Source organism: Notechis scutatus, chromosome 2 (assembly GCF_049901735.1).
Source record: "Notechis scutatus isolate UNSWTSFEM ecotype Mainland chromosome 2, rNotScu1.2, whole genome shotgun sequence".
Taxonomy (NCBI): domain Eukaryota; kingdom Metazoa; phylum Chordata; class Lepidosauria; order Squamata; family Elapidae; genus Notechis; species Notechis scutatus.
Genome location: NC_142010.1, coordinates 183,220,066 through 183,241,018, shown reverse-complemented (window position 1 = coordinate 183,241,018; position 20,953 = coordinate 183,220,066). Strand labels below are relative to the sequence as shown.

General features: G+C 40.5%; 1 protein-coding gene across 1 annotated transcript; it reads left to right on the top strand.

Moving 5' to 3' along the window:
• Positions 1-5,166: 5,166 nt before the first annotated feature.
• LOC113415039 (uncharacterized) lies at positions 5,167-5,949 on the top strand. Its single transcript, XM_026672264.2, has one exon. The coding sequence runs from the start codon at positions 5,167-5,169 to the stop codon at positions 5,947-5,949; it is 783 nt and encodes a 260-aa protein (XP_026528049.2).
• The last annotated feature ends 15,004 nt before the right edge of the window (positions 5,950-20,953 follow it).

Sequence of the window (20,953 nt, the reverse complement as noted above, 5' to 3'; positions counted from 1 at the left end):
CTCTCCTTTGCCCCAAGAAATTCTGTTGCCTTTAATTGCAAGTTTCTGTTTCTTTAAAAAGGTTTCAGTAACATGTAGAAGTCTAAGAAAAAGAAATGTAAAGAATAATTAAGCTGCATAAACATATGAGTAATGAAAAGAAAACTTTACTGAATATTATTCCTTGCTTCATCTGTTTTTTCACTCTCTGATTTCTCCTCCCCGACCCCCAACTCCCAATTCAGGGTATTTAACTAGTTTTTTTTTCCTTGTACACATGGAAGTCTTAATATGCAGTGTGGGGAATCTTAAAGTTTAATTAAAAGCAATAGTTAAAGGAATGTTTACAGTGTGGAAAATATACATAAACTACCTTTCTTAAATATATGGATATTATTAAAAACCGAGAGAGTAGTACAAAGATAATTACTAAAAAGCTGAACTTAAACAAGTGTTGTCAAAAAAATAAAGGAAATGCACCACATTAAAGAGAATAAATGAAATCGATTTTCATAACTGTTATGGTGGTGGCGTCAGTAATGGGAGACAACCCTTTTCTAAATGATTAGAACATTTATTGTAACATTAACTGACTACCTGTGGCTGCCACAAGCTAGTAAGTTCGCGCATGGTGGTGGGCAACAGCTGACTCGCCTGACAGCTCCTTTTATATTGCAGCTGTCAGCCTAGACAGTCAATGAAGAGGTGCTACAACTCCCGCCAGAACTGTGGACTAGAACGAGGACCATGTCGGTACGTAACACCCCTTTCCCCCAGTTACAGGCATGCGTACTCTCGCAAGTAGGCGGGGCGTCGCCTGACTCAGCCCGACCTACATGGTTCAGTTGGAATAGCCACTGGTGAGGGGTCAGGTGTGCAACCAGCTATCTCCTGTGGCAGCTACTCAGGGCATGTGGATGCAGAAGGTTCTTGTTGACTTGAAGAAACGTCGAAAGGTAAGTCCTGCTAGAGTTGCGGCTCAGCGGTCATCATCTGGGGTTTGGGATCATCGGTTTCACTGTTTATTGATCGGTTGCCATCTTGTCAGTCACCATCAGGCCAGTGGTCCATGGATGCGTTCCATCAACCTCGCAATTGATCGATGTGCCACCGCCGTATCCGGACATCAGGTGGTCTAACTCTATAGGATTTTGGGCCAGTGACAGCAATTATCTCCCCGGGTACCCATAAAGGAACTCCTGCAAAATTTCTTGCATAAACTGGGTCATATAGTTTAAAAGCCCTGAACTTGCTGGAGGAATCTAAGGGACAGGAAGGGGGGAAATTCAGGTGCAACCTGTCAAGGCTTGTCTGCAACTGCCAACCCATCAGGAGCTCCGCCAGGGAGCAGTTAGTGGCTGCGCTTGGTGTCGCGTGTTGGATTAAAAGGTACTTGGCTAATTTTTCATGCCAATCCTCCCTTCCCATCCTCTGTAGGGTCTCTTTGGCAGACCTTATTGTTCTCTCAGCCTGGCCATTCGATGCCGGGTGATAAGGCGCAACCAAAACATGTCGGATACCCCTCTTTGCTAAGAATATTTCAAATGTGTTGGATGTAAACTGGGGCCCATTATCAGACACCAACACATCGGGTAACCCATGAGTTGCGAATAACTGGGTTAGTGCCTTAAGTACAGCTTCTGATCTTACTGAGTGCATAAGCATGAGCTCCACCCATTTAGAATACGAATCTACAAGCATTAGAAACGTTCAGCCCTTAAAGGGGCGCACTAAGTCGATATGCACTCTTGACCAGGGGGTTCTAGCTGATTCCCATTCAAAAGGTGTGGCCATGGGCAGTTCAGGCCTTGACAACTGACAAACCTGGCAGGCTCCATCTGCTTCAGTAATGTCCATGTCCAACCTAGGCCACCATACATAGCTCCTAGCTATAGCTTTCATCCTGGCCACCCTGGGATGCCCTTCATGTAGATTTTCCAAAACCCGGGGCTGTAATTTACTGGGCACTACTACCCTACACCCCCATAGTAGATAGCCCATTTGGGTGGACAACTCATATTGTTTAGCTTTGTATGGAGTGAATGTAGATGCCAACGTCTCTTTTGGCCACCCACTCCTCACCCAATCCAATACTTTAGAGATTACCTCATCCTTAGAGGAGAACTGAGCTATGTCACGTGCTGTAATGAGCAATTGATAGTCGTCGATTAACAGGACAGTCGATGTAGTAGTGGGGTCTTCAACTCATACTGGCAGGGGGCAGCAGCTCAAAGCATTAGTGTTACTAATCAATTTGCCGGCACAATAAATTAGTGTGTAGGAATATGCTGATAAGAACAAGGACCATTGGGTCATACAAGGCAAAAGAATGTTAGGAGTTTGCCGGTTACCTGCCAAAGGTCCTAATGAAGGTTTATGATTGGTTATTATTTCAAAATAATGTCCAAACAAAAACTCGTGGAATTTTTTAATGGCGGTGACCACAGTGAGGGCCTCTCTGTCCAACTGGTTGTAATTTCTCTCTGTGCTCAACAAGGTTCTTGAGAAATATGCGATAGGTGCCTCATGTCCATTTGGAACTTTGTGGCTAAGGACTGCCCCAATGCCAACTGGAGAAGTGTCACACACCAGAATAATAGGAAGCTCACAGTCAAACTGAACCAAAACACTGTCAGAAGATAGTAATGCCTTGACAGCTTTGAAAGAGGTAGCTTCCTTTTGGCACCAAACCCAAGGCATCTTAGCATCTAGCAGTCTATGAAGGGGCTCAGCCACTGATGCTTTGTGCGGCAGGAAGGAACTATAGAAATTTAGCAGACTTAAGAAAGCTTGCAGCTCAGCCTTGCATGGAGGGGTTGGGGCCTCTTTGACTGCTTTAACCTTTGATTCAATAGGGTGGAGTCCGGTAGTGTCAATGCGGTACTCTAAGAAATCCACCTGAGGGACAGCAAATTTGCATTTGTTTTTCATAAGTTTTAAATCGGCTTTTTGGAAACGGAACAGGACATCCCTGAGACGTGAAATAAGTTCGCTTAGATTGTTTGCAGAGATAAGGACGTCATCGAAATAGGGAATGACACCCTCAATGCCTTGAAGAAGATGCTCAATAATTCTTTAAAAATGCCTGGTGCAGTACGAATTGCAACCGGGTGCATTTAAAGGCTCCCCGGTGAGTGACAATAGTTTGTGCTTCGGCTGCATCATTGTCAATGGGAAGCTGCTGATATGCCTGGGCCATATCCAGCTTTGCGAAAATGCACCCTTTTCCCAAGGAGTGTAACAAGTGTTGGACAACTGGCACTGAGTATGCGTTTGGGTGTAAAGCCTTGTTCAGTGTGCTTCAGTAGTCTGCACACAGGCAAATAGAACCATCCTTCTTTAACAGGGCAATGATGGGGGTTTCCCATCTTGCAAAATCGACAGGCTGTCATATTCCCTGTGAAATTAATTTATCTAACTCCACATCTACTTTCGCCCGCAAGGCGAAAGGAACTCTTCGCAGCTTAAGGCGAATGGGCACCACTAAGGGGTCCAAACTGATAGAGATTGGGGTGCCATTGTATTTGCCCAATTCCTCTCTAAATACGTCAGCAAACTTGTTTAAATTATTTTCTATGTTCTGGCTTTGTAAGGAATGAATGCCATTTACTTTCAAATCCAAAGCAGAGAACCAATCTAATCCCAGAAGGCTAGGCAGGGTGCTTTCCACAATTAAAAGGGAAAGGCGACCCGTAAAGTTCTTGAATTTGACGGAAAGCCTGCCAGACCGTATGACCGGAATGGAATTACCTTGATAGTCCTTGAGCAATACCTGGCAAGGTTTCAATTGTCTCTTAGCGATAGTAGGAACCAGGCATTTTATGGTGCCCCATGAGACAATGGAGAGGGACCACCTCCATGGAACAAGGTTTTCCTTCTAAATACACAGTAACATAAATTTTGTTAGAACATAGTTTGCAAGAGTGACAGGGAAACAATTTAGAAGTGTGGCAAGCCCTAGTGATAGTAAAACATTCTTCAGGTTGGGTATTTACTCACTGCTGCGCTTGGTAAGGAAAAGGTTGATTCAGGTTTCTTCTGCTTTTGCAAACCCTTGCTAAGTGTCCCTTGCATTGACACTTTAGACCAGGGGTGTCCAACCTTTCACCTTCCCTGGGCCACATTAGAAGATGAAAATTTGGTTTGGGCCGCACATAATTAAATTAAATAATAAATTAAATTAAATTAAATTATTATTTATTATTTATTAAAAATTATTTATTTTTATTTTATAATTTTCCGGCCAAATTTTGCGGGGGAGGGGGGAAGAAAGCTCGCCTGCCTCGCGCCTACCTCTCCTCCTGCAAATGCAGCAGCGGTGGTGGCGGCGGCGGGGCAGAAGCAGCAGCGGTGGCGGGGGCAGAAGCAGCGGCGGTGGCGGCGGGGGGCAGAAGCAGCGGCGGCGGGGCAGAAGCAACAGCGGCGGCGGGGGGCAGAAGCAGCGGCAGCGGCAGCGGGGCAGAAGCAGCAGCGGCGGCAACGGGGGCAGAAGCAGCAGCGGTGGCAGCAGCGGCGGCAACAGCAGGAGGTGGCGGGCGGGACTTTTGGACTGCGGCTGCCCGCCTTTTCTGTTGCTCGCCTCGCCCGCCTCGCACCTGCCTCTCCTCCTCCTCCTCACTGGATCTTTCATGAAGGTTGGGGTGGGCATTGGGCCGCATTACGAGGCGACCTGGGCCGCATGCGGCCCGTGGGCCGCGGGTTGGACAAGCCTGCTTTAGACAAATAACATTTTGAAAATGGCAATTTGCCCTCAAATGGTTACCACCGCAGCTTAAGCAGGACAGCTGTGGTTGTGTTGGTTTGCTGATGGAACCCCCATTTCTTCTTGGTTGTGACTGCTGGCCCCTGAGCCTATGCATTTCTTCAGTTGAGGCGCCCTCAGGGAACACGACTTCAGAATGGACGGAAGCTTTGGTAGCAGCAGGGTTGATAGAATGTGGATTAGAACCTTGGATCTCAGCTGCAGAGAGTGGGGATTGCTCAGAGATGCCCAGAGTTGGGTTTTTCGATGAGCAGCTGTAGAATTCAAACATAAATAAATAACCATTGTAAAGTAGGAAATAAGACTGACCTCATTTAAAGCCATTCCATATATTTATTTGTATTTATTTATCATATTCGTATAGCCATATGATTATGGATGCTAAATTGTTTCTTTTCTCTTTTATTGATCCAGTATCATTAAAGATGGAGGTCCCTGGGAAAAGTCCAATTACAAAGGACTTGTATCGAACAACCAAGTCACCTGATACACCTGTAAATTGCCTCTGCCCTCTCTGTTCCAAAGCTTTTGACACTATGCCACATGTAAGCTCCTGTTTCCACAGCTCCTGCTTTTCTCGTACACAGGACTTGTTGGAAACCAAGGCAAAATGTCCTTCTTATAAGCAGCCTTTCCATTCGGTTTCTCATCCTGGGAATGTTCCTCTGAAAGAGCTCCTATCCACAAAACACCCCCAAGAAAACCTCTCCTCTTTTTCACCATCCAGGAAGAACCCCGCAAAATACGGTCTCTTGCATTCCAAAAAGAACTTGGACGAATATTCATCTTTACCTTCTAAAAGTCAATCTGAAGATCACATCACTTTGTCTTGTAAAGAATATTCTCCCTCCCTTCATTTAAAGAGATGCTGTAAAGTGTCCCCTATTAGATTGCCATCAAAAGACAATCTACCCCCTTGTGAAGTCACAAATTCTCAACCCCATTGTGAATGTCACCATATGAGGGTTTTAGGAAAGAAGCCAGTTCGTGTGTCCAGACAATTAGAAGAACCTGAGCCTGAATTCAGATCCACTGCAAACTCCCTGAAATTTGATAACGATGATCTGGAGAACTTTGGCTCTAGAATAGCAGCTTCCAGTTTGTCTATGTCAGATTTTCTAGAAGCTACATTTATGCTTATTTCTTCTGGGGCAATGGCATTCATATTTCTTTATATCTATTTAAAATTGGTTCTTGTACATAAATAATAAAAGTCAGATTTGTTTGTGAACATACTAGGCTCTGGCTGGTAGAAAGAATACTTCCTGAGTCATTATGTTCTGATATAACACATGATCACAATGCTTTGATATATTCTTTTTTTAAGATGTGTTACACAAAATGACAAATATACTGTATAATAGTATTGCAATTCAGGACCTCGGAAACATATATAATATTTGACACCAAATAGTTCTCTGTACGTTCCATGGGAAACTCTTCCCTATCTATCAATCTGAGAAGGTTCAAGAGATGTCCCGCTCTAAATTCTACCCTGGGGAGAAATCAGATGAGACAAAGAAAGAAGAAACTCTGTATTTGGGTCACAACTATTGAAAGCCTGTTTCATACCTACCAATCTTCCCCTCTAGTCTTAGGATATATAATATGGCTTCCAATTATATAAAAATAAATTATAAGCAGATTTGCCTAGAAGATGGCAATCTTTCTAGCTGCAAATTGTTTAGGGTTTTGTTGATTGAAACAAGCATCATGAAATTGTCTGGAAATAAACTGGAACAATGTAGAATGGCATATATATGGAAAACTAATGGGGAAACTTTCTCTGTATCAAATTCCTGGCAAAGGTAAATATAGTTAGTGTTTTCAAACCTAGTTTAAACTCAGACTGAAAATGATCCAAATAAACAATTTAATCGAAGCTTTATGCCAATTTCCCACCCCACCCCCCAATATGTGGGCCTGAATAGGTATGAATAGGCTTGTACTCACACATAAATACAAACTGGTACTTCATGTAGAAATTTTTAAATTACAAAGATCTTAAAGATTTAGTAAAAAAACAAAAACCCATTTCATGTTTTCCATTTCATCTCTACATGTCCACTTAACAAAACTGGGTCTGTGGAAGGGAGGAAGACATGTGAATAAGATCCCAAAGTTTTGTGAAAGAAAGGAAAAAACAGATTCAGGGAAGGGGTTAAATTCTTAACATCAACGAGTTTTCCTACATCAGTCAGCAAAAGAGATTTAAGGTCACTACATTTGTCCAAAGAACTCAGCTGATAGTAAGCAATCTGTCAACTTTCAGAGATGCTGGACATTCTTTTGCTGGGGCTGAAATGTCATATGTTTAAGACTGCAATTCTATGCATGTCTCATTGAACTCAGTGGGACAGCTTGACCCTAAGGTGCACTGCATAGCATTAGTTTCTCAAGAAGCAAAACAGCTGCTACCTTTGTTCTTTTTTGTGATAATTTCCATTCAAGGTGAGTGTTTCAAGTTTTCCCTGTTACACAATTGTATACAAGATCATTAAGTCATAGGCACTGGGTTAGTATATGTACCATATACCAGATCTACGGGGAAGGAAGGGAAACTAAAGAACAGCTCACTTCAACGTGTTTTAGTTTTCTTATCTAAGAATGTCTGTAGCTTCTACCAGTTGCAGCTGTCAGAAGCCTGAGATGGTCATCTTGCTACATATTCTTCAGCTGCTCATGACAAACAGCCAACAGATCATTGGGCTCAATATACATCAGTGTCATTCTAGGATGGATAAAGTTATCATGATGGCTTATGGATTATGATTCTAGTGATATTACAAAATGCTGGACTAAAGAAGTTGGAGAACACCATATCAGTCTCCCATAACTTTGTTAATTAAATTCAATCAAATGTATGTGAGGTTTCCTAATTGGATTGAAATGCCAGTGGGGAAAGAACTGGGGCTGTTTGTTTTCAAAGCGTAATTATTTTTTCTGTAATAATTTTGACTCCTCTTCCATATACATCTCATTCAAGCGAGAAAATGTATGTGAACCGGTTTCTTCTCACATTAAAAAGCAGGAAATGTGTGGTTTCACATTTTATTTAATTAGCATATGGCAAAAATGTTAAACACATCACAATTATATTCTCAATGAGGAAACATGCAACTATTTACTCTGTTTACATATTCAAAGGTAGACTATTTATATAGTCAGTACACGACGGAGTTGCATACCAAAAGTCTGTGGGGTTCCCTGATATGCATTCAGAGGGCAGTTTTTCACAATAAGTAGCACGGTCTGGTTTGGAGCACTACAGCTACATTCCAAAGAGGAGAGCTTTCTCCATTTATGGAGGAGACTAGATGTTGTGGCTCCGGGTTTGGATTCTGCTCCTGTGGCAGATATGAGTTCAAGTGATGAGGACATGGCAGCAAAATATGAGCCAGCATTGCTTAGTGATTGGGATAGTAACCAGGATGAGGAGATGGATGTAACAAGGGAAGATAGACCTGAAGTAATAGAGTTGTCAGGACCTTCGACCTCCTCTGGTTCTTTATCTGATCAGCAGCCGGGAATGGCTGACAGGGAAGGCATGAGAGAGTTTTCCAGTGGAGATGAAAATTTGGAGAACTTATGGTTAGACGTCAGAAACAGAAGGAGGCTGAGAAGACAAACTCAGTTAGAAAGGAAGCGTCGATCTAGTCATTAATTAGGGAAATTAGCACGCTTCATAAGTGAATAAAAGGACATGGCTGGGCTGGTGGAATTCGCCAGAAGCAAAGTGACTAATTGGGAGTGAAGACATGCAGCAAACTCTCTGAGGCTTGTGATTTACTGCCACGCCAGGATTGCCGGACAGAGTGTGGATTTATTGCTGTGTATTGGAATTTACTCCAGCCGTTCTCTTGTGGGGGTTTGTTTTTGATTTGAACTACTTCTGAAACGGCTGCTTTTTGTTTTGCTCGCCTGCAATTAAAGGGGAGACATAACAACTAGACATGTTGAGGCCTAATCCTGTTGAGGATTCACCAGATCTTTTGGACAGTTTGGATCCTTTTGGTTCTAGAGGACCATTCTTGCATCCAACCTGAAGCAGACTGAAGTTGCTATCCAGCAAGCCTTCCTAATAGGTTGAAGTCTGGAGCAAAGCCTATTGTTTATAGCTTCAGTAATATCTGCATTGATTGGCAGGTTTCACATTCACTCGTCAACACAGTTCCAAACCATTTCCCCTAATGGCAATTTGACCAGGGAATGGGGAGCTCAACCTCCTAGAAGGTTTATTTGCTAGTTTTTCCTACTGGCTGCCTGAAATTTGGCACTTCAAATCTCACCAAGCTCAAGGTTGACTCAGCCTTCCATCCTTCCGAGGTCAGTAAAATGAGGACTCAGATTGTTGGGGGCAATATGCTGACTCTGTAAACTGCTTAGAGAGGGCTGTAAAGCACTATAAAGTGATATTATACGTCTAAGAGCTATTGCTATTAGGTCACAATAGAAGCAGCAAACTCATGCCCCGTTTCTTCTTGTGATAAAGCCAACAGAATCCTGCCTTCACAACCATGATTCTTTATTCCCGATGAAAATGGCAGAAAGAAAGGGAAGAAAGAAAGAAAAAGACAGAAGGGAAGGAAGGAAGAAAAGAAAAAGAAAGAAAGACAGAAAGAAAGATTATAAATACATATTTCCCTATCACAATTCCCTAGATGAATTGCTGGTTACATTAGCTCACGGCTTTAGAGTGGATTCTGAATTATAGGCTGTACTGTCAACATGGTTTTAGGATTAGGTTTGACAGGGAATGAATTTGACAAGTGAAAGTCACTCCCATTATTGTAATAAGTTCATCTCCTGATGAGCTTTGGATTAGCTGTGGCAGCCATGCCCTGCAGGATTAGGATAGTATATAAATTCCAAGGCATTTCTAAATGCACTGCAGGTTTTTTGAGATGGATAGTGCTTCTGTTGAAATTCCAGTTTCACTCTGGAATGGCAAGATGAGAAGGATCATTAAAATTGCTACTCCTGATCTCCCTGTGTTTACAGGGAGCCCAGAAAGTTCTGGAATTCTGTGAGGAAATCTGGACAATGATGTAGGCTGATAGGCTTATCTAGGCTGATAGGCTTAGTGAGTGCGATTGGACACAAATAATACATACTTACAACCAGTATATGTTGTTCAGTCAGCCAAGCAAAACCATTTCTTTGTCATTATCACATCTTTAGTGAATCAGCCAAGCATTTTTCCTCCTAGATCTTTTTGTAAAAAAAAAAAAAGAGTAACTGCTTTAAACGTTATATTAACTTCCTTAATGAACCGATTCCTTAAAATAGAGGCATCTTTCTTCATATTCACACAGAAGCCAGAAAAAAGAGGGGCTATCTTAATGTTGCATAGTTTTTATTAGTTTATAATATAACATACAAACGGAATACAAAAGCAAATATCAGGGAAATTAGGAAAGGAAAAAGGGAAGTGAATAGTGGGGGAAAGGAAGGGGGAAAGAAAAAAAAGGCATTGACTTCCGACTCCTCAACCCCTCACAACTTCAACCTCAAACTGTCTACCGTGAACTTCATCCCATTTCTAAGAGGTCTAAGCGCACCAGCGTGCCTACCATCCCTGTGTTACTGTCCCCATTTATCTGTATTTACTTCCTTAGTTCATGTTTATGTTCATACCTACACTTGTTATCTTGTACATGTTTGACAAAAAACAAACAAATAAATAAATAATATATTTATGCCTTCAATTGGGACTCCCAAAACATGGATCAGATCATTTTGTTAAATCTGTCTGCTGGTGTTTGGAAAATTCATCAAAAGGACAGGAGAAGTTACCTTGCTTTACTAAATAGCAGATCAATATTTCAAGGCTGTCAAAGGCCCCAGATATATAGTGCAGGAATACTATTATAAATGCAAGTGCTTTGTTTATTTCCTCATTTTAAGGCGTGCCTTGGTTCCTCTGACTTTTCTTAAACCTATCCAAGTTTAGAAAACAGAGTATAACTCTAATTACTTTCCCATTTCTCCACTCATCCCACTGAGATAATCAGCATGTTCAGCCAAAGATTTTTTTCCCCTCCCCTGAACTAAGAGAAATAGTCACTGCGGTTGGCCCTGACTTAGCCTTATGGCCTATAGCACTTCTTCTGCATGAAGACAACGTTTTAGATTATTTTTAAGCAAAGCACAAATATCCAGTGTGGTTCAGTTACTGCCGCCAAGAGAGATTAATCAACAGTGTTTCCTTAATCATTTAAGTATGGGTCAGCTCCCACAGAGCCAACTCCTCCATTACTCTAGGAAAATCTGTATGAACCCTTTTCTGACTCTCAGGCATCCAAATCTATAGTAGTGCAAGCTTTTTCCAAGCTCGTTTCCTTCCATGTGCTGCTGCATACACTATTTCTGTGTTTAGAGATTTAGGCAAGTAGCTGATAATGTGACCTTGTGAAATAAAATATTGACTTTTATTTTTTAAATAAAATAAGGAATACCCGCCCACCCTCAAATCAATGTATGGATGTGTTGATAGCAAGGATGGTTTGCATCAGTATAAACACCGGGAGAGGTATAGTGAATAATGCTGGAATAAGCTAGATTTATCTCTATTTCTTCAGGCCCCAATTTCTTTGTCTGAGCAAATGCCTGAACTCTGCCTAAAATTTCTTGCCTAAGAGAGTACCATGATGAGTATATACATATATGTTGTGGCTCGGAGGTTTGAGCCTGCTCTGTTAGAGGACGAAGACTTGGACAATGAGGAAGAGGAGGATTTGGCTTTGAGGTTTGAGCCTGCTTTGTTAGAGGACGAAGACTTGGACAATGAGGAAGAGGAGGATTTGGCTCTGAGGTTTGAGCCTGCTTTGTTAGAGGATTTGGAGTTGCCTTCCTCCCCAGGACTTTCCTCTTCGGCAAGACCTTCCTCCATGATTGTGCCTCAGGTGTCGGCAGATAACCAGGAGAGCGTATCAGAGCCTCTAACTGAAGATCAAGCTGAGGAATGCTGGCTTGATACGAGGCAACGGCGCAGGCAAAAGTGTGAGCTGCAATGCAGAAAGAAAGGACGAATCAGAGACTGAGATGAGGGACTGATACGCCACACAGGGAATAAAAGTGGGTGTGTTCGCTCTGGGAACTTGTTCGGGACAACGTGTTACTTAGTGAGAGAAGCTTCGTAGTATCCTGTGTGTGGTGTCAGCTTGTGATTTATATTCCTGCTTTCTTGTCAGACTTGGCAGACAGCTTGTGTGAGACTGCCAAGAACTTTATCGGCTCAAGGAATTTAACCCTGTAATTACTGGACTTGCTTGCTTGTTTGTTTTCAGTTGGAAATTTGGACTTCTCACCTTTTTGGTACAGGTGAGACATAACACACATATATTATCTTGATCCAAAACCATGGTTTGGTATCAGGTTCAGTTTGGTGTATGAAAATCATTGATTAAGTTGTACATGTGTATGTGTGTCCGTGTGACATATAAAGAGACAAGCTCTGATTATGTGCGGAGCCACTATTCTGACTTTTCTGGCCTCATCCCCAACCACAACATACTGTATACATAACTATATGCTGTTGTATAACCTAATGAAGAATTATGTCCTATTTATCCATTTTTGATAACCATAATTGTGACATATAGATGGACATTTCTCCCAAATGTATTTGTTTAATGACAGTGCGAAGTTCTGAAACCTTCAGAAAAAGTGATTTTTAATCCATCCTCAAAGTTACAACCATCAGCTCACCTGATCACAATGGCTTGCATTTACAACAATTACAGCATCTTGTAGTCATGTGATTGCAATTTGTCAGCGACCCAGGCAGCTTCCAACAAGCAAAGTCAATTGGGGAAGCTGGGTTCTGTTAATGATGTCATGATTCACTTAATGACCACAGTCAAATGATCATAAAATCAAACCATTCACATTATGACTTATGAGTACATTCAGTGGTGGGATTCAAATAATTTAACAACCAGTTCTCTGCCCTAATGGTTTCCTCCAACAACCAATTCATCAAACTGCTCAGAAAGTTAACAACCAGTTCTCCCAAAGTGGTGCAAACTGGCTGAATCCCACCACATTGTTTAGCAAACAAAATTCCAGTCCCAACTGTCATATATCAATGGCCCACTAACTTTAGAATTGCTACTAATAAAACCTTTAAAATTGTTTTAATTATCTGTGCAGCTTATCAGCAACCCTCAAATGAATATATAAGGGGAAAATACTCAAAGCACTTATATTTCCCCCCATCTACGCTCAAGATGAACATAGAATCTAGCCTTCTCATGTCTTCAGTTCTCTCAGCACCCCAATTTTCTAACTTTTAATTACCAAGAAATCTATCCAACTCAGAGGATATAGTTTATATTATTTATTTAATTTATATGCCACCCATCTCATTATCATCTCATCTGTGCAGCTTACAATGTCATAAATAATGATATACCCTTTTACAGACATTTTTTGTCAATATTGCATCCCAAAATAAATGATTTCTCAGTGGTTTCAATTTAAGGAATTTTTAAAGCAATTTCCTAAATTTGTGATATTTGGGTGATGAGAAAAGTCTGTCCTACTTGAAATTTTCATAGAATTACATGGCTGGAAGGGATCTTGGAGGTCTTCAAACTAGTCCAATCCACTGCCTAAGGTAGGAATCCTGATACCATCCGGGACAATTGTTTATCCAACATTTTCTTGAAAACCTCAAGCAATGGAGCACTTACAACTCTGGGAGGCACTTTTTAATGGTTCTCACTGTCAGGAAATTCTTCCTTCTTTCCAGGTTGGATCTCTGATGAACTGTCACCCATTGCTTCTTGCCTTGCCTCAGGTGCTGCAGAGAATCAATCAACGGTCTCTTCCCTGTGGCAGCCCTTCAAACATTGGAAGATTGCTGTCAAGCTCAATCTGAGAGGATTAATTGGCTGTCATTTTTTTATGTACAGGCATTGTCTAGAAAAGCCAATTGATCCTTTGAGTGTGCTTTGGATTTGCAAACATTTAATCACTTCCAGGCATGTAGCATCCCAGTGTCCATAAATGGATAGCATCCCAGTGTCCATAAATAGATAAATCCTGGTGGCATTTAAAGTTCATAAAGGAGAGTTGGCTAATTGTGAAGGCTAATTGCCTGGAAGCATCTTGGTTGTCTGCTTGCTCCCCTGAGATCCATTTTGGTGTTTACAGTCATTATTTTTGGAATAACATCAATCGTAGTTGTTTCTTCCCAAAGAGACATTGTTTGCAATAGTTGCCCTTAGACTTAACCGATCATTTCAGAAGAAATAAATGCATGTACTTGCTTGCTCTTTCCCTTTTTTTTATTTCACAATAAATAATGCCATCTGCATTGCAGTCATTTGAAGGGCAGATGTCTAGAAAAAAGCCTGTGTTCTGTGAAAATTGAGTAGCCCAAGGGCACTTGCCCAAAAAAATAATTTACAGTCTGTCTGAACTTTGCAAAAAAAGGTAATCTAACGGTGTATAGGGTATACAGATGAAACAGAGTCTTAAAACAGATAACTTATCTACTTGAACCAACCTATTCCTGATGATGTTAAAGAAAAGGGGTTATTTCTTAGATCTGTCTCAAGAGATTTGGAATTAATCTACTCATTAGACAAGGGTCAGGCTTCCTGACCAAACTCTTAGCAGAAACTTCCACACAATTCATTTAAAAGCCTGGATTGAACTCTATTCAATCCAGGTAGAAGCTCTCAAACAAATAACATGACATGCCTGGTTAAGAATCTTTGTTGTACACTAGAATGATGCCATATAAAATAATTGACTGGTTCTGCCAAGGTGAAATTGAAATTTGCCTGTTATACCCAAAGGCAATTATACCCATGAGTCAAAGATTTGCCTCATCTGAGCAGTCCTTAATTGTTTATATAACTGACATCACTGGTTTGGGAACGGCTGGCTCCTTAGCTCCTTTTCCATACCAGGAACATAAACTCCAACATTAACTCATGGGGAGGAAATTTTGAAGGACAAAATCAATGGCATGAATAGGACAGCCGTCTTCAGATATATCAGAATGTTTGCTGGCAGGGATACAAACATATGAGGAGAAAAGTAAGGAATATGAAACTCATTCTGCCATATAATGTATGCCTAAAAATTATTTAAATTTGCAGTGCAGAAAAATGGAATGGTTTACTGCATCCTATCCACTAAAACTGAAATAAAACAGACTTAATTTTACATATGAATCAAGCCTCTGCACTTTTTAATGAATCTTCCTATGTAAGAAACAATTTTGGGTCTTTTTTGTGGTTGGCAAGAATTGATTTGCCCCAAATCTGTTAGAAATTAGTGTAGAGCTTGTTTATTTGGCAGGGTGTGAGCCAAAGTTTTCTTCCTCGGGATGTTTCTTTATCTACCAAGAAACTGTGTTAATATTACATTTAAAAAAAAATTTTTTTTCTTGTTGCACTGATCTAGAACCAGATCTTTGGGCCTCTATCGTTGGCCATGCTTTTTTCTTCTTCTTCCCCTTTTTATTCCTGACAGTTATTAGAAAACCTGCTCTTCTCGTACTCTAAGCTTAACTTCAGCACCTAAGTTATCTCTTGTAGGTTCTACTATGTTTTGGTTTTTACTTGGGCTAGGACCAAACTATATATCTCAAACTTTGGCCTGCTTTGATGGCTGAATTATCACATTCATCCACCAAACATTTCTAGGAGAAAGAAATAAAAATGACTTTGGTAAGCAATATAAAAGTCACCTTCTACTGTTCTGTTTTAGAAAGAGAGGTTTGTGTCACCTCACTGATTCGTGAATATCAATGGTGATTTGCATGGTGACTCTTAATTTGAGGGCATGTCTGAATGAAATCCATTGGATGGATGGATGGATGGATGGATGGATGGATGGATGGATATATATAGATGGATATAGATGGATATATATATACAGACGGACACAATAGTCACAATTAGCATCCCAGACAAGTACTTTTGTATTTTAAAAAAAACAACTCTACTAAAAAGAGAGAAGACATATGCCTACAAGGAGGTTATACTGAGTTCCTTCTTTGGAACTAGGGGAGTCCAGGTTGACGTCTACCCTACAACCCTAAAGCTAACTGCCTCTCTGTTCATTCTGTAAAACTCAGGAGAGGAAATTAAAAGTACACAGGTTAGGTTACAATAACAATTGAACCTTCACATTTTGTTAAAAACAAAAACAACTGCATTAAGGGGAGCAGGTGGTTATGTTTAGTCTGAGGATTACATGATGTATTCCAGAATGTCCATCTTTCATATTCCCAGCAAAAGGGATGAAGAGAAAAAAGGTGTATGTGTGTGTATTTCCCAGGTAAGCTGAATTCTTGCCGCTTTGGTTTAGCAGAGCCTGATATTCAATAATGTACTTTCACACAGAGAGGTAGTATTCTCTTGGCTTCTACAGGCCTGCAAAATTTCCAGGACAGCAATCATAGCATAAGGACTAAGGAAAGGACTTTATTCATCACTTGAAAATGCTACTTAAATCTGGCAGTTTGAATTTTGGCCAGGAGACGGCTGTTTCTTTCTACCAGGTGATGGATTATAAATTTTATTTATAATCAAATCAGTCTTGCTCCTAAACTTTTTGCCATTACACTTCCCTTTTGTGCAATCTTAATGTGTGCACCTCCTCTAAAAATCCAAACCCCAAACCACCAATATGAATACAAAACACCAACATGAGCACAAGTGAACAATAAAAACAATGCAATTAAACTTTGGGGAGTCCTGTCCTAAAGAATATTCATTGGCTTGTTTTTCAACCCTTTGGAAGATTGGTAGAGATGTAACCTGGCTCTTATATTACAATAGCTAGGTAGGTAGGTATATATAGACAGACAGAGAAACAGACAGATGGATAATAGATAGATGATAGAGATAGGGATGAGATAGATAGAGATAGAGATGAGATGGAGATAGAGATGATAGAGATGGAGATAGAGATGATAGAGATGGAGATAGAGATAGACATGTAAATATGCATGTATGTATGTATGTAGAGGGAGGGAGGGAGGGAGGGAGGGAGGGAGGGAGAGAGAGAGAGAGAGAGAGAGAGAGAGAGCCCCTGGGTACAATAATTGCAGAATTTGGAACTAAGTACCATATTATTAATGTAATATCCAGAATGAACAAGCATATGGCTATACAGTCGAGGATTGAAAAGCCAAGAGACTACAGATTAATTCTGACACATATTCTATAGATTATAAAATTGAAAATTCCCCACCGTACTCTGGATCGGAGGTCCAAAACCCCTAAACGATGAACTACAATATTGTCTCCCAGCCTAGCTAATACACACCCACATATCTGAAAAGCATCAGAGAGATAATACTGTTAGAAATAGATATTTCCTAACCATAATTTTAAAGGAAGCTTGAGTACTAAACAAGCCAGCTGAGAAACATATTTTATTGTGTCCCATACAATCATATCTTATAGAGAAAAGACATGTACAAAACAAGAAGAGGGACACAAATTGAGTTTTAAAATTGAACTTTAAAAATACAGAGAGGTGTGAGAATGTTACTGCAAAACTGACTTGAATGAGCACAGACTTTGCATCTTTTGAGAAAGCTCACCGTGAACCCTGGTTCTACAGAAGGCTGTACAGATGGAATCCAACCACAGCTGCTAGAATTTGCTGCCATGCCAAGACATTAGAGGCTTAAGCCATTTGTCTCTGTGGGTTGATTCACTCACTTCAAAGTAAAGCAACCTTAGGAGGCAACGCAAGAAAGAGAATCCTTTCATTAAAAAGGAAAAACAAAATTGGGGAAAGGTGCAAAAGGGAAACAGAACAGAGAACAAAGGGAATAAAGCAAATAGCAGGAATTTCTAGACACAAGCTATACAGAGCTCAAAGGAGCACCTATCCTGCGCTCAGGCAGAATAAAGGAAAAAGTTCTATTTTACCCAAATTAATGGCTGGCATGATATCAGGAATTCACGTTGTTTTTCATAATTCCTGGATGGATAACACAAGGCTCAAGTTGAAAGGGACTGTGTAGGTAAACAGAGACAGAAAAGCCCAGTTCTACAAAGAGGAAGAAGAATCAGAAAAAATAAACTTTAAAACAAATTTAAAGGAATCCACCCACTGACCTTTGCAAGCTCTGAGTATAGTAGTCTGTAATTATGCCCTCATCCAACAGCTTCACATAACTACAGCACTAGGGTCATGCTTTTAAAAAAAACAAAAAAACTTTTCCGAACAAACCTTGCACTCACTATTGTGTGTAGGTAGGAGGATATTATTTACTTCTTTAGGTTTTAAATATACTTGGCACAAGTATGTTTATATTTGGTTGGATGGAAATTCTAGCAGTAACAAAAATGACGATTGCAAGTCAGAACATCAAGAAACCAGACTTGTTATGTGACCAAATTCATCCGATTCTATTCAAATTAGGGTGTTTCTTCCAGAATGTATAACCATCCATGTTTAGTAACAAACTCAGATGACTTGTTCCTGTTTTTCTGGGTGTTTAGAACAGACTTTAGACTTAAGAGAGAGGAGGAAAACGGTCAAATGTAAGAATTAGAAACATGCTGCTAATTACATTTTGTCTGTCTTTGGAGACTTTCTTAAAATGTCTATTACAGTAACACATGTTATTTTATCAACACACTGTGTCCTTTAAAGTATTATAATGTCTAGCTGGAGCCTAAGAATAATCTGAAAAACATTTATAAATAAACCTAAACGTTCCATTTGCCTTAGATTCCCAGTTGTTAAATGTTGATGTATCCTACACTGAGGAGCTATTCTAGCTCAATGCATTTAGCAGCTGTGAGGTTATTTCTAAACAACTGTGCTCAAAATATTGGGGGACAATATTTAAAAAAAATAAAATCCACCATTGATTCTGTTGTGAGTGGGAGTGTACAAAGCAATCCAACATCTTCGCAAAGCCACAAATGTTAGTAATAAGCAAAATCCACTGTGATGTGCTGTTTTCTTATTAAAATTAGAAAATGCAGAGGTGGTATTCGGCATGTTCTGACCAGTTCTGGAGAACCAGTAGCGGAAATTTTGAGTAGTTCAGAGAACCGGCAAATACCACCTCTGACTGGAGATTTCACAGTAGCCTGCCATGCCCACCAAGCCACGCCCACAGAACCGGTAGTAAAAAAAAATTTGAATCCCACCACTAAGAAAATGGCCTACTGTATCTAGAAAAATGTTGCCTACAAACCCATAACTGTATAAAAGAGAACGTTTTATTTATTGATTTAAAACATTTCTATAACCACCCATCTCGTACCAAATTCTGAGTGGTTCCCAATCAAGAACTAAAGCAATATAACACACACACAAAAATTATCAAAACCATGAATATTTAAAACAAAACAAAAAAGGTTCCAAGTCAAACTTCTGACATCCTGTCACCCCATTCTCCCACCTTGGTAGGAAAGCCAAATCCTTCAGAAGGCTAGAAGTATAAAAATCTTCCAATTTCATTGGGAAGAGTGTTCCACAGGGCAGGGGTTGCTATGGGAAAAGGCACTCTTCCTAGTTCCTATAAGGTGGGAATCAGTGGTGGGATTCAAATTTTTTTGTATGTCACTGCCCTGTATGTCTAATAGATCCTTTGAAGTTTTTTGAAGTTTGGCTCGAGAATCATGATTTAATTTGAGTGATTGCTGGAATCCTGACAGCAAAGCCTAGTAGAAGTGATTGGAGAATACGCAGTTCTTGAAGATGGGGCCCTTCAATGATGAAGGAACTCAGATTAACTCTGCCCATTGCAGCAGTTCCAGACAACAGGGGAAAGGAAACAGGAGAATCACACCACCATTTTCTCCTTCCAGTACCGCAGTGGTGGCAAGTTTGAGCCCTGTGAGGGTTTTTCTTTTTAGCCACTGAAAATGTCCCTTCCCATTTCTTCAGCTTCCTATATTTATACCATTCCATGTACAGGTTGTTCTCGACTTACAACAGTTCATTTAGTGTCCATTCGAAGTTACAATGGCCCTGAAAAAAAGTGACTTATGACCGTTTTCCACAGTTACAACCTTTCAAGCATCCCTGTGATCATGTGATCAAAATTCAGAAGCTTGGCAGCTGGTTCATACTTATGTCCGTTGCAATGTCCCGCCAGGATCATTGCAAATGTCCGACGAGCAAAGTCAATGGGGAAGCCAGATTCACTTAACAACCAGGTAACTAAGTTATCGACTGCGGTGAATCACTTAACAACTGTGGCAGTCATGAAATGGGGCAAAATTCACTTAATAAATTCTCACTTAACAACAGAAATTTTGGGCTCAATTATGGTCATAGGTCAAGGACTACCTGTATTCATGTCAGCCTCCTCAACTGGTTCCTTCCCCCCAAACCCTTGGCTTTCTGAAAGTCTCCCTTCCATGTACAGCATATTATTTCAGCCCTCCAGAGTAGACCAGATTAGGAAACTAAAATTTTGAATGCTAATGGTGACTTTGGGCCAGTCACTCACTCTCTCTAAATCCAACTCGCCTCACAGGGTTCTTGCTGAAAATCAAAGGAGGAAATAATAATATATTTACCCTTCAGCAAGGTGTCATTGTAGATTGGCTAAAACACAATAAAGAAATTTTAAAAAACTGGGATTAGTTTTGGAGTAATACATGTAGTCCTCAACTTTCAACCACAATTGAGCCTAAAATTTATGTTGCTAAGTGAAGCTGTTGTTAAATGAATTTTGCCCCATTTTGCAGCCTTTCTTGCCACAATTGTTAAGTGAACCCCTGCAGTGTGAAACTAATAACATGGTTGTTAAATGAACCTGGTTTTCCCAATGACATTACTTATCAGAAGGTCTTGTTGGAAGAAATATCCATCAGGTTCAGTTCGGGAGAAAAGCCGGGAGAAAGGCACTAGAGACAAAATGGAGGCTGGAGGCTGATTGGAAAAAGAGTCCATTTATTCATGAACAGAAGCACGTTTGTGGTTCTGGTGCAGCTCACCACATGGAGTTGAGAGTGGGGGGGCTTTTATATCTTCTCTTGGGCTTTGCACTTGAGCTTCCTGTTCCTGTGCAAGAACATATATTCTATTGGCTGTTGTCAGATTCCTATAGGGTCATGTTTGTCTGAGCTCCCAGGTTTGGTTGAAGCTTGGAAGGTGATGATGTAATGAAGATTCTAGTCTTCTGAAAGGATGTTGGGCAATTCCCATTGTGTCTTAATGGCTTTGTCCTGGTTTGGATCTTGAATGAGGCTGAAGGTCTTTTGT